Below are 13506 nucleotides of genomic sequence, written 5' to 3' on the forward strand. Positions count from 1 at the left end.
AGAGAGAGAGAGAGAGAGAGAGAGAGAGAGAGAGAGAGAGAGAGAGAAGAGAGGAGAGAGGAGAGAGGAGAGGAAAGAGTGGAGAAAAGAGAACCAAATAGTTTAATGCTTGTACTACTCAGGCCTCTTCTCAATTCTTTTAGTGTCCCCCCCCCAAGATGGTTAACCTTTTCTTTCTCAAGATATGTGTTACTGTTATTTATTCTAGCTTTATAAAGTAATCCCTTAGTAGTTTGGTTGGTGTGGCACTCAATAAGTAGTTTAATATTCCTAACATAGTCACTTTTATTATATTTTCATGGCCTGGCTACAATTACTTAACACCTTCTTAGTTATATGTCTGTCTTTCTTTCTGCAGAGTGTATCTTGTAGATAAATCCCTGTAGTTCCTGTTTCTGGGCTGGCAGGCAGATTCATCCCTCTCACTTTGAAGGGGCTGGTTGGTCCTGGTGACTCAACCACCACTTTCTCTGCAGAGTACTTGCATTGAGGAGGTGTAGACAAAGCTGGTGAGCTGGCTTTCCTGGGTTCTGAGCCCAAGAGTGAAGAGTGCAAAACTGCGGAAGACCATCTATGTTTGTGTTTGGTTTTCTTCTTACATTTGTAACTCTGTCATTTGGAAGTTATTAGTGGGGGTTCCTTTGTTCCATCTTGAAGAGAGAAGAGTCCTGGTGAAGTTAGGGCAGACCCATGTGGCCAGCAGGAAAATCCCATTAATTGCTTCGTTGCCAAAAATGTTGACTCACTTCCTGGAGACCAGTTCAACTGCAGCAGATGGAAACCATTAGCCAGGGACACTGATGAATCCAAAACTCCTCTTGAGTTGGGAACACTGACAGAGGCAATGTTTCCTCACTGAGCTGGGCGAAAACCCCATCTGCAATGGCCATCAAGAGACAGTGCCAGACTGGGAATGGGAGCCAGAGGAATGGAATAACAAGCCAGGCTCTGTCACTTGCTATCTGTTTCCTTGGGCCAGCCTCTTCCTTTGTCCAAATCTCAGTTTGTTCATTCCTCTGTTAAAAGAAAGAAAAACGCAAGCCAGCTTGCTTTAGTCTACAATTGGGTGGCACAGTGGAGAGAGCCCTGATTGTGACATGAGGATGAGCTAGAGTCTGGTCCTGCCTCTCACATTAGTTGGTTGAGCTGGACAAGTAACTTCACCTCTTTGAGAGGGGGTGGGATTCAATGTCCTCTCCATTCCCTTTTAGCTCAAAATCTATGACCCTGTGATCCTGTGGAGTCTGAGAGATCTCCTGGCCTTAGATCCCAAATCTGTTTCCCCAAAATGGATTCAACACAACTGTCTGAGAAATTTCTATTCATCATTTTGTGTAAATTTGGTGCAACTTGTCAGTCCTTTTGTGCTGGGCCAGTAGGGCATTTTTCCAGCCCCAGACAAGACAGAGAAGCACAAAATCTCAGCCCTGGAAAAACCTCAGAGTGATTTAGTCGCACACTTTCATTTTAGTGTGAGGAAATTGAGGTCCAGAGGGAACAGGGACATGGGCAGGGTCACTTAGCTGTAAAGCCAGGTCTTGAACCCTGGTGTCCTAACTCCTTGGCCAGCTCTCTTTCATGGTGTGATTGGTGGCCTCTTTCCAAACACATTGATTTTTTCATTCATCGGCAATATGATGGAAGGACACAATGGTCAGAGGGGGAAATTAGGTTGTTCCCTGAAAGGCACAAAGAGGGGAAGGAATTCTGCTCAAGCAGCAGAGAAGGCTTTCAGCCTCTATCACCTGTCTGGGGCTGGCCACTCCTTCCCATCTCCTCCCTCCATTCCTTGATCTGACCTGTATCTGCTCTGTCTTCTCTCCTTACCATCTCTTCTAAGAATCCCCAGCTTCATTCCTCATATCTCTCTCTTTCCCTGTCTCTGTGTCTGCATCTGCCTCTGTATCTCTGTGTGTCTCTGTGCCCCTGTCTCTCTCCTCTACTTGAAATTATCTTGTTGCCTTGTCTGTGTCTTTTATTTTCTCATCTACATGCCTGTGAATTCTCTAGGGACTGCTCTATCTGTGCCTCAGTATCCCCAGACCTAGCATGGGGCCTAACCCATGGCAGGCACTTAATCAAAGTTTACACAAATTGGTTGAATAATAAATACTGAAAGTCCTTCTTGACTACACACTTGGGAAATCCAACTTCATTGTAGCTCATGAAGTGGATGGGTGCCAGTACCCCATACCTCCTTTTGTTAACCAATCCTGTGAAAACCTGGCATAAGGTGAAATTGCATTAAGCATCAGAGAAACAGGACAGGACGGGGAGGAGGGGAGCTGTTGTATGGGTACACGTGGTGAGAGACTCTCAAGGAGGCCAGCAGCTGATGGGAACAGCATTTCCCAAGGAAGAATCAGGGAACAGGAGGCAGAGCCCCTCAGGCTGGGAAGTCTGACCAGAAGGGGAGTAAGAAGTCGGGATTTCCTAGCAATGGCCTGAGGGTGAGGGGTTAGGAAATCAGGAGGTCAATAATATCTTAATAACCTTTCTCATCTGGAAAATGGGAATAATACTAGAATACATATAATATTGAGTAAGCCTGAGGAAAAGGGTTGGCAAACCTTACCAAGCTCTAGAAATAGGAACTGGTCTTACTTGCTTGTGGTGGAGAGCCAAGGTATGGTATCCCCTGGGCCTTGCTGTATTGCTCATTGTGACTTGCGGCTGGTTTTGTTCTTCCCTCCCAGTAACATGATTTTCATTATTGTCTTTCAGGCCCTGCCCAGTGCTGTGGAAAAGGGGAAAGCTGGTAAGTAGCCACTTGGTGGCTATTTCTCTCTCTATGGTAACTGATTTTCCCGTCTTAAAGGGGAACGTTCCAAGAGACGCCTAACAGTGTCCGATCTGCCTGAGTTCAGTCCCATGATCCTGGTTTGCTGGGAAGGTGAAGGCATATGAAGGAATCTCTGAATACTCTCCTGATAGGCAGACAGGCATGGTTGGCTTATGAGAAGTGTGCTTTTGGATGCTGGGAAGTCTGTTTGCTCATTGTCTTTGGAAATTGGGGATTCATACTAGTGATGGATGGGGTGAGCTTTTTTCCACAGCGGTCTACAAAGCTCTCACAGTCTTAATGTGCTCAGCTAAGATGGGCGGAGTGTTCAGAGCTGGTGAGGTGGACACTGTCCCACCACTCTATGACTGGTCAGGTCACACCTAAAGCGCACCCGCCCTCTGGGGGTGAATTACACATAAAGCACCCCCTGAGGTGAGCTCTGAGAGCCACATGGAGAGAGAATGAGGTCCCTGGGGTGATGTGAGTGAAGGAAAGGTGAGGAGTGTGGAGACTGTATCTCATGGGGACCAGAGCTTGGGATGAGAGGAGGGCCGTGTTCAAGGCTTTAAATGGTCCTCAGAAAATAGAATCAAGAGCAGAGGGGGGAGCTGCGAACTTCCTCACATCCAAGTTATGCCGTCATGGAATCAGCTGCTTCGTGAGGTGGGGAGGTCCCTGTCACTGATGGGCGCGGTGTTTGTCAGGGAGCTCATAGCTAAGATTAACGCTTCAGATAAGGGTTCAGATGGTTGCTCTCCTTGGCCCCTTCTGACTCTGCAGTTGGAGTACTGAGTGATGGGTGGTTTCTAGGTTGCTCTGGCATTCCCTGCTGATGATCACCCAAATTCTTTCCACGCCACGATGACACCAACATGGTGTTCATTTTTCCCCTTGTAATAGCTAGGTAACACCCTGTTATAATCATTCACTTGTTTCGAGTCTAGAGGGCTGGCTTCACATCCATTTGGTGGTTCATCTGGTGCTTTAGAGAACTGATTTTAGATAAAAGACTTGTACAATCATGCCTGACTCTTTGTGACCTTATTTAGAGTTTTCTTGGCAGAAATACTACAGTGGTTTGTCATTTCCTTTTCCAGTCCATTTTACAGATGAGGAAACTGAGGCAAACAGTGTTAAGTCAATTGCCCAGGGTTACACAGCTAGTAAGTATCTGAGGCTGGATTTGAACTCAGGTCTTCCTGACTTCAGGCTCAGCCCTCTATCTACTGTAACATCTAGCTTCCTCTAATGAAAAGTTAGGGATACAATTACTATAGCTTTGGGCCCCCAGTTACTAAAACTGCTACTATTTAGGAAGAGGTTTAGCTTTCTGCCTTAATTTTCATTTGTATCACTCTCTGCTTAATGCCTAGCCTCTTTGTGGTTGATACAAAATTGGGGTCACTGGAAATGTTTGGAGGATGTGGGGGACAACCCTCTGTTGTCCACAGGGCCTATGACCCTCCTCAGTATCACCCTGCTCTGCCCCAGCTCAGTCCTCCAAGGTCTTTCTCCTTTCGCTGAATGGTGGTCCTTTCTGACTCAACTCTGGCTGGTCCCCAGACTCACTCATCTCCACTGCCAGACTCCTGTGATCTCTTCTCTGACAGACTCTTGAATCTTCAGAAGTTCTGAATTTGTCTTCTCTTTTGTAGACAGCCCACAGGATGTGACCAAGTTTTTTGGCCAATCAGAACATTTACATTCAATGTCACCCAGGTCAAACAAGGACTCTTCTAATTTAATAAAAGTCTCTGACTATCTGGTTCTCCCCTATTGGCATAATTGATCGTAACATCTCTCATTTCCTTTAAGTGAAAGTGGGAAAATAGACTACTGCCCTTTATATGTATGTGTGTATATACATATGTATGCAGTATACATGTATGCATGTATATGTAGATAAAATCTCCCCGCCTCATTTAAATCCAATTCACTTGTAAGTCAAGCCATCACCCTCTCTCTAGTCCTCTTCCAGAATGAAGGACAAACAACAGTAATAATAGTTACTACGGTGGGGTAATGAATAACCTGTGTGGAAGATGGTGTTTCCCTGTGAGGTAAGGTAACCCCACACATGACACTGAATTGGGGGGAGGGGTGGCAATGCAAGAACCCAAGGAAAGCACATGAGAGGTACTCCTTTCCTCTCCCTCTTCACCCTGTGCTTACGACTCAGTGGTAAGCTAGGGGAAAACCTGGGCTTCACATTCTAGATTTCTTTCCTTTCTTCTTTTTCTCCTTCTCATCACTTTAGCCTGGCTTAGAAAATTATTGCAGACAACTACAGGGGACTGGACCTGTTTCTCAGCTTTTTTCTCCCCTATTTCCTGCCTCTTTCCATAATGGACACATGTTATTCTTGCTTGGGCTCCCAATTTCTATTACCCACCCAACAACATACCAACATTAGCAACCACTGACACATTTTCTATCACATGAGATTAAATGGTGACAAAGGGAGGCCCAAGAAGAAAGGACAAGAAGTGTAGCTGTATATATTCCTCTTGCAGAGAAGAATCCAAAGTAATCGGGGAATTATCAGCATCTGCCCTCACCCAGGCTCAGAGCCCTGAGAAGAGGCATCTGTCCATAAGGGCAGCAGGAGTGATCTCACCCAAACAGACCCACCAGGGGCACTGCTTACCGGTCAATCAGCCTGGCCACGGCTGCATAGCTATTCAGGGCAGCTGCTGCTGGGCCAGCACCTGCCACTTCTTTCAGAGTCTTTGAAGGAGAGAACAGAGAAGCCCAGATTCCAGTGTGGTGCTCTTTCCCTTGCAGAAGTCCACATGACTTCAAGATGGAGGCATCCTGGGGTTGCGGCTTTCTCCTTCTTTGTGATCTGGCCACTGTAGGCCATGAGCTCAGCTGGTGGTGAGGTCCTGGGAGAGTCATGCCTCTGGCTGGGGTGACACGGAAGCAGGGTCACACTAAAGGCTTCAGAGAATCATCAGAGGGGATACCAGGCACCTCAGCTGTCTCTTGGATGGAGGGAGGAGTCTCTTCTTCCAGAGAGCTTTCCTGGGGGGGGGGGGTCCCCTTCCACCTCACTGACCTCCTTTTGCATCTTTGCACGTTGGATTTGTGAGACATATTGTACTTGGATGTTGGGGGCGTCCCCTTGTGACCCGTATTTCCTCTCATTTTTGTGTCTGGTCCCTTTTCTTCTGTCCTATATATTGAAGGGAAACATTAGAAGGTTCAAGAGTAGGTGGTCGGGGGCGGCTAGGTGGCGCAGTAAGTAAAGTGCTGGCCCCAGAGTCAGATGACCTGAGTTTGGTTCCGGCCTCAGACACTTAACAGCCACACAAAAAAACCAGCTGCATAACCTTGGGCAAGTTACTTAACCCCAATTGCCCTCCAAAAGGCAAAAAAAAAAAAAAAAAAAGAGTAAGTGGTCCCTCGTTGAATGGGATCAGTGGTTCTGCACTGCTCTCCCAGGAAAGTACACAATAATGCCTATTCCTACTGTGCCCCCAAATGACTTTGTGTCACAGACTGTGACTGTCACTCACTAGGAGACCATACAAGAGTGGCTGCTCTCACGCCACTGTGTGGGGAGCTGGATGTTCCCTGTGGGCCAGGAGCCAATATAAAGCAGACCAAGGACTGGTGTGGCCCTTGCTTCAGAGACCCTGACACCACTACCTCCACCCTAGCTTTCCCAGAATCATCAGCTGAGGTTGAGGCCATTGAATCCAACCCCCTCATTTTACAGGTGAGGAAAGTAAGGCATAGAGATGAACTGACTCACCCAGAATCAATGGCTAGTAAGTGTCTAAGGCAAGGTTGAGCTCAGACCCTCCTGAGCCCCAATGCCAGGACTCCACCTACTCAGCCACAGCAAGGCCTCGTAAAGACTTACAGAGCAAGAGTCTCACTTTAGAAAGGCCCAAGGGATGGGGAACAGGGCAGAGGAACAGAAGCTCCTCAGGGTGGGCACTGCTTTTGATCCCCAGTGCCCACTTAGAGCTTAGCCCATAGGAATTGCTTCTTAGCCTCCGTTGGGTGGGACAGATAGCCCAGGCTCCTGCTTCTCCCTTGTCAGACATCTACACTTTAGCCAAAGGAGACACATCCCTTTGACCTGGGCTCTTAGAAACAACACAGGCTATTTCCACTTGTCCCAACCACCATGGTCCCTTTTACCGGCAACAAGAACAGAAAGTGACATCAGTGGGACTAAAAATTATCTGGAAGTTCCTCTTTTGACCCATTGACTGTAGTAGTTCAGCTCATTTAGGTAACCTTAGGAAAAGAGAGTGTCATATTAGGTGCGCACAAGTAAGATTATTGTATGTGGCAAAGGGAAGGGATGTCTGAACATATACATATAGAAACACACGGCTCATGGGTGGCATGGGAAGATTCGATCTGAGTTCTGAGCCAATCATCAGAGTGGGAAGAAGGCCAGTCCTCCAAGAGCCTATGTCTAGGGGAGGACAGGCAGAGTCAGCAGCAGCACCCAGTCTGAGCACCCTTGTCTCCAATCCCCAAGAGGGGCAGAGTGCTGGAATTATACTTAACAGGTTCCCCTCAGATGTCTCTTTATGATCTATGAATGATTGGTTCAGAACAAAAGGCACTTTCCTGATGGCTCTTAATGGGGGTAAGAAGTTAATACACCATAGCACAGCAGGGAGCCACAGCATCCTTTAGCCTTCCCACAAACACTCACAAGCCTAGCTGCCTCCTTGCATTCATGTCTTCTCTCTCCCATCCTCCAACTTCTCTGACTCCCAGCTTCCTGTAGACTCTTCTCCACCCTTCAGCAAACTCCTACCACCACTGGCTCCATGTGATTACATTTGGCCTATTAGGGGGCAGGGAAGATCTTCAAATTAGGGAAGATCATCAAATTCCCTTAGGCTTATTAAGGAGCAGGGAAGAACTTCAAACTCCCATTACCTTTCTTCTTTGTGTTCCCAATGCTTAGCTCAAGCCTGTGCTTGCACACATGCACCACATAGTAGGAACTTAAGCTTACTAAACTCATCCCTTTCTCCCCACTCCCACTGGCCTCCACCTCCACCCAAGAGACTAGGAAATGCACAGATCCCTCCCTTTCTGGTAACTTGGGATTTGGAGTGTCACGTACACCATCAATGCATTTGCTGCTTTCCTGAAACTTTTTAAAAACCTCTTTATTACAAGAAAAGCCTAATTGGGCAGGGAAAATGAAATGAAGGTGAGAATAAAAATGTAAAAACAGCAATTTAAAAAACCCAGAAGCAGCCTTTCCCTCCACTGAAGGTGAGAGGTTTCTCAAAATGTTTGAAATCTCTCCTCTCATTAGAATTCAGCCTTAAATACACGAGGCCCACACTCACACACACATTCACATACATACACACTCACACACACACACACACACACACTCACTCCTACAGGCATGTGTAAGACCTGGAACCCTGCCATAGCTCTGCTGGACCCCAGCCCACATTCCATATTCTCGGTTCCCTTTTCCCTGTCAGAAAGTGGATTCCATTTTTAATGCAGTGGGTTGTCAAAGGCTCTCTGGCTTGCCTCGTTTTTGTTTTGTTTTGTGTTTTTATGAGGATGGAATTTAGGGTATGTATTCACACAACCAACCGCTCTGTTCTCCTGAAAACTAGTGTAAACTCACCCATGAAGGGTTGGTTTGGTTGCTGGGAGGAAATAACATTAAATGTTCCATATCCAGGAATTCCTAAGGACCACAAGTTGGCTTTTCTGCAAAGCCAGCCACTGTTGGCCTGCCAGGAAGGTCCGTAATACAACGTGTGGTTTGTGTTCCCAGGTTGGCAGCAGGAAGGTGAGAGAAGGTGGGTCTCTGAGGGCTGGGGAAGAATGTGTCTGTCGGGCCATCCTAATAATGGCTAAGCCAAGCAGATGCTCTCACTGGCCCTCCAAGGGTCTGAGAGCATGACTGGGGAGCCAAGTGCACAGCAACTGCAGGCCTCCTCTCACCACCCAAGGCTTTCGTCTATTTGATAAATGGGGATAGTTAGAATCAATTCTCCTCTGAAGCCCTGTCATATTCCCTGGAGTGGCTGGCGCCAAATACCAGTGGAGTGGGCAGGCATCGTGCGGGTTGTAACATCACATCTCCAGGCTCCTTCAAGAGCTGCTAACAACTGGTTTGATCTTGATTATTACTGAATTGTATTGCCATAGTACTTTAAGGACCACAAAGCACTGACTAGTTATGATTTTGAGCCTTTCCCTTGACCTCGTTACCTTGACCTTGGCCAGCTTCCCATTCGAATTCTGGAGTCGGTGCTATGGACAGGTCCCTGACATCCATCGCAGTCATGTCTCAGCCAAACAGGTCACCCCAGAGGGCCAAGAAGCAGAGGGCTAGGCCAGGCCATCTCCTGGACTGGCCATTCTGGGGTCACGGTCAGTCTGACAAATTTCTCTGAATAGCTGCCCACCTAAGCCCGTCCAAGAACATTCCCGGCTCAGCTTCCACTGGAAATCAAAGCCCCTCTGCTCTGACTTTCCATGGAGGCCTTAGACCAAGCAGTTTTCAGCCACATGATCAGAGAGGAAATGTCTGCTACTTTAAAGCACATTTAGGACATATTTGAGAATATTTTAAGTTCATTCCTTGAAGCGGTCATCTTCAAGGTAGGATCACCATATAAGTTTGACTGATGAGCCCTAGTCATGCAAATTGGAAGAAATTTAGCAGAAACCCATGAGCTTACACAACTTATTCTGGGCAAGAATAGTAAAAGTAATGCTCATGGAGATTTTTCTTGGAAGACTTTAAAAAATGGCAAGTGTCTGAGCCTGTGAAAGGAGGCGACGTGGGCTGGATAACCTGGTTATCTGGTCAGTTCAGCTCTCTGCTTTGCTTTACAGTGAAGGCATGACTAAATTAACCTTCAGACTGTTATAAGAGTCATTGTCAGGTCCAAGGTAGGCTGAAGAAAGGAAGCTAGTTCTTTTGCTTTCATTTTCTGATTTCAAAAACTTATGCATACATGCTAAATATATTTCAAAAATGGAGTAGTTTAGAATATTGGACTTAGGAAGACCTGGGTTCAAATTTCACCTCAGATACTGGTAAGTGACCTTAGGCAAATCGCGTAACTGCTCTCTGAATTATTTTCCTCAACTCTAAATGAAGAGGTTACATTTCATGACCTCTAAGGTTCTTTCCAGTTCTAAATCTATGATCTTGTGATCTAGATATATTAAAAATCATTTCTTGGCCGTGATTTCCTTGTTCCAGAGTTCCAGAACCTCTTTTCGTTGCTAGATATCATTTATAGTTACTAACTGATAACCTTCAGAAAGTGTTGTTAAAAAATGGCAATATATGATTCTCTTTCCCTTTGGCGATCTCAATCAACAAGCTCTGATTAAGTATTTATTATGGACCAAGCACTCATATTCTAATGGGAGAGCTAGCATGTAACATGCATTTCATCCTTTAACTACCATCTCTACTCTCTTAATTATTAAATCTATTTTTCTATCTGACTTCCAAATCTGTATTTCCAACCATCCAATGGGCAAAAGCCACCAAACTCAACCATTTGTCCCTTCTACCCAATCAAATCTTTTGGATAGCTGTTTTCTTCATTCCTATGGGTCACCTACACTTGAAACCTTGATATTTAATATGAATACAAAAAAGGGCAACTAGATGGCACAGTCAATAGAGCACCAGCCCTGGAGTCAGGAGGACCTGGGTTCAGATCCAGCCTCAGACACTTAACACAAAAAATAGCCATGTGACCTTGGACAAGTCACTTAACCCAATTGCCCTACCATAAGCAACAACAAAAAAATAAGAATACAAAAATATATATAGAGAGATAGGGGAAATGATGCATAGAAAAGAAAGAATGAGCATAACTATATACAAATAAGAAAACAAGGGTTTGCAAACAGAAGAGTATACAAATTAATGTTCATTAGTTTCATCAAAATATAATACATAATGATCTTATAGTTGTATTTTGAACTTCATTTTGTTTGCTCATTTTGTTGAGATAAATAATCTTTGATTAATATGTATAAACTTTCTAATAAATTATTTTAAAAAGGATGTTTTTTTTTAAAGTACATTTAGTCAGGCTAAGAAAAGCGATGAGGGCTCAAGCTCAAGGCTTCCTTTTCCCAGGCTCAGCAGCAAGTGACCCAATAGAACCCCACAGAGGCCTCCTCCCTGAGAGAAGGCCTCTGCTCCAGACCCTCACCACACCTATGGTCTCATTCCTGGCTCAATACTGCTTCCTGCTGCTGGTCTCTGGGACTCCCACCCATCTCGTTCAGTTGTCTGAGTCCAAATCCTCCTGTTTGAGGGACAACAGTATCAGAAGTGACAGGCTGGCCCTGGTTCCAACCAGAGAATGCCTGGGGCAGGTGAAGGAGTGGTACCCACACCATTGCCTCAACCATGATGTCAAGTGGGGACCTGCGCCATCATCTGGGCTCCAGCAGGGCCTAGCCATTGGTTGATAGATCCCAGCTCAGTTTGCTCCATCCCAGAGTGAAACATGTCATACCCTGGATCTGGCAGCCACCCATCAATGTGTGTGAGCCCTCAACTTCTGAAGGCAAGATTCACATAGGTAGCTACAGAGCAGCACCCCTGGGTGACCTCAGATGTGGGGCCCCCATAAGGTCAATGCTGACTCAGACAAAAGAAGAAATGAGCCAAGCACCCCCATTCCCAAGTCTCTCTGCCCAAGAGGAACGTCCCCAATTTAAAACCCTTAAAGGTCTTGGTTCAAGTGTGGCTTCTGACACACTGTCTGGGACCTGGCCATGGTCACTTGCACCATCTAATCCTCAATTTCCTCAGCTGTAAAAATAGGGATAGTGTTTTTTCAGGAGCCCATCACTTCATCCTTGCCCCTCCATTTCCTCAGATGTCACTGTCACAGCTGTTCCCTTAAATTACCTACCTCCCAGGTGAGGGAAGATTGAATAAGATGCCCCAGATAGAGGACCCCTGAAGAAGGAATGCTACTTGGATAGACAGATGATAGATGGATGGACGGACAGACAGACGGATGGATGGGCAGGCAGATAGATAGATAGATAGATAGATAGATAGATAGATAGATAGATAGATAGATAGATAGATAGATAGATAGATAGGTAGGTAGGTAGGTAGGTACGTAGGTAGATAGGTAGATAGGTGGGTAGGGAGGTAGGGAGGTAGGTGGATAGGTAGATAGATGAACAGACAGACAGATAGATCAATCTTATTACATGTTCTTGTAGTTTGGATCCTGAGTAATTTCAATGACTTTGGAGACCGAGACTTCTCCAGCCTGAACTACAAAATCTGCCTCGGGGCTCAGCAGGCCTGCTCAGGCAGGGATACAGAGAAGAAAATCGAGCTTTGGCCTTTTCCATCTATGACATCTCAAGAGTCCAGCTGAGAAATAGCAGAAAGTAAAAGAAGTGGCCTTCAATTCCCCGGGGATGGTCAGGTGGCCTCTGCAAGTCAAATAGCCTTGAGGCTGCACCCTCAGTGCCCAGCACAGATCACAGCCCCTCCCAACCCTCACTCACCTTCTCCCCCAGTTAGGCAGGTGCTCAGAGGATGAGGAGTCTGTCTCCAGACTCAGGCCCAAGTCCTCCTGAGAGTTAGAAAGCCCTGCCAGGACCAACACAGGTTGGGGAGAGGAGAGTCCCAGGGGCGTCCCACCTTACCCCCAGGCTCCTGGGCCAAGGTGGCTGGTATAGGTATTTTCTTGTGAGCCCCATAGCTCTTCCTAAACTCACTTTCTGACCTAATGATGTGCCCTCCTAGGGGCTCCCCACCTGGACTGTCTACAGTCCTACACTCAAAGGTCACCCTCCTGGCTGGCCCTCCTCCTGCTGCCCCACCCCCAACCAAATGCCTTAGCCCTAGAGGCAGTTGGCCCAATGGAGGTGCTAGGAGAAAAGCAGGCCCCCCAGACCAATTCCCACTAAGGCGCGAATGACCAACAGATTCCACCACCTGGCTGGGGTCTTGTGCATTTCAAAGGAGGAGTCCCTTAGACTAATGTAGTTAACACAGCCGTTGGGGGGGGGGGGGCAGTGTAGGCTAAGGAGATTGCTCCCTCTCTTTTTCTCTTTAATGGTCAATAGACCAGGAGGACCCCAGGCTCCTGGCCCCTCATCTCCCCTCTACAGGGCTGTGGAGTCCTGGCTTGCAAAAGCAGAGCCCCAGAGTGGGAGGGGAGCTTGGAGATGATTCCATGTGCCCCTTCCCCTTATCTGAGAAGAAAGTAAGACCCAGGGAGGGAGAAAAAGGTGAATGATGGACACAGGGCTAGAGAGGAAATGATTCTGTGTGTGTGTGTGTGTGTGTGTGTGTGTGTGTGTGTGTGTATGTGTATGAGAAAGAGACAGAGAGACAGAGAGACAGAGAGCATACATGCCTATGCGCATGTATATATAATGTTTTGTGTGGGGGGGTTTTTGGCTTTTCTGTTTCATGGATGTTTTTCATCTTTACATTACAAACATTTAGCACAGTACCTGCCATGTAGTAGGTGCTAAATCATTTTTTTGATACCTGACTTAATAACATTTTCTGATGACTCCTAGTCTCTCATAACAAAGCAGGTTAAACTGATAATACAGTGACTGGATGTGCTTGAAGCAGCCCACAACTGTAGGGCTTGAGCACGTGCACGCTCATACACACACACACACACATAGGCACGTGCTCACACACACACACACACACACACACACACACACACACACACACACAC

General features: G+C 46.5%; 2 protein-coding genes across 2 annotated transcripts in view; one reads left to right on the plus strand and one right to left on the minus strand.

Annotated features, from left to right (window-relative positions):
• The window catches only part of LOC138174635 (class I histocompatibility antigen, Gogo-OKO alpha chain-like), a 529286-nt gene that overhangs the window by 161990 nt on the left and 353790 nt on the right, over positions 1-13506 (minus strand). The window lies entirely within an intron of this gene.
• DLC1 (DLC1 Rho GTPase activating protein) overlaps positions 1-13506 on the plus strand; it is a 212505-nt gene that overhangs the window by 91234 nt on the left and 107765 nt on the right. The window contains exon 5 of the mRNA XM_069104844.1: positions 2725-2758. Within this exon, the coding sequence (XP_068960945.1) occupies positions 2725-2758 (34 nt within the window). The remainder of the gene's footprint in view (positions 1-2724; positions 2759-13506) is intronic.

This window comes from Petaurus breviceps, unplaced genomic scaffold (genome assembly GCF_028583685.1).
Source record: "Petaurus breviceps papuanus isolate PSGF00001 unplaced genomic scaffold, PetGlider_PUasm1.0 689, whole genome shotgun sequence".
Lineage (NCBI taxonomy): Eukaryota > Metazoa > Chordata > Mammalia > Diprotodontia > Petauridae > Petaurus > Petaurus breviceps.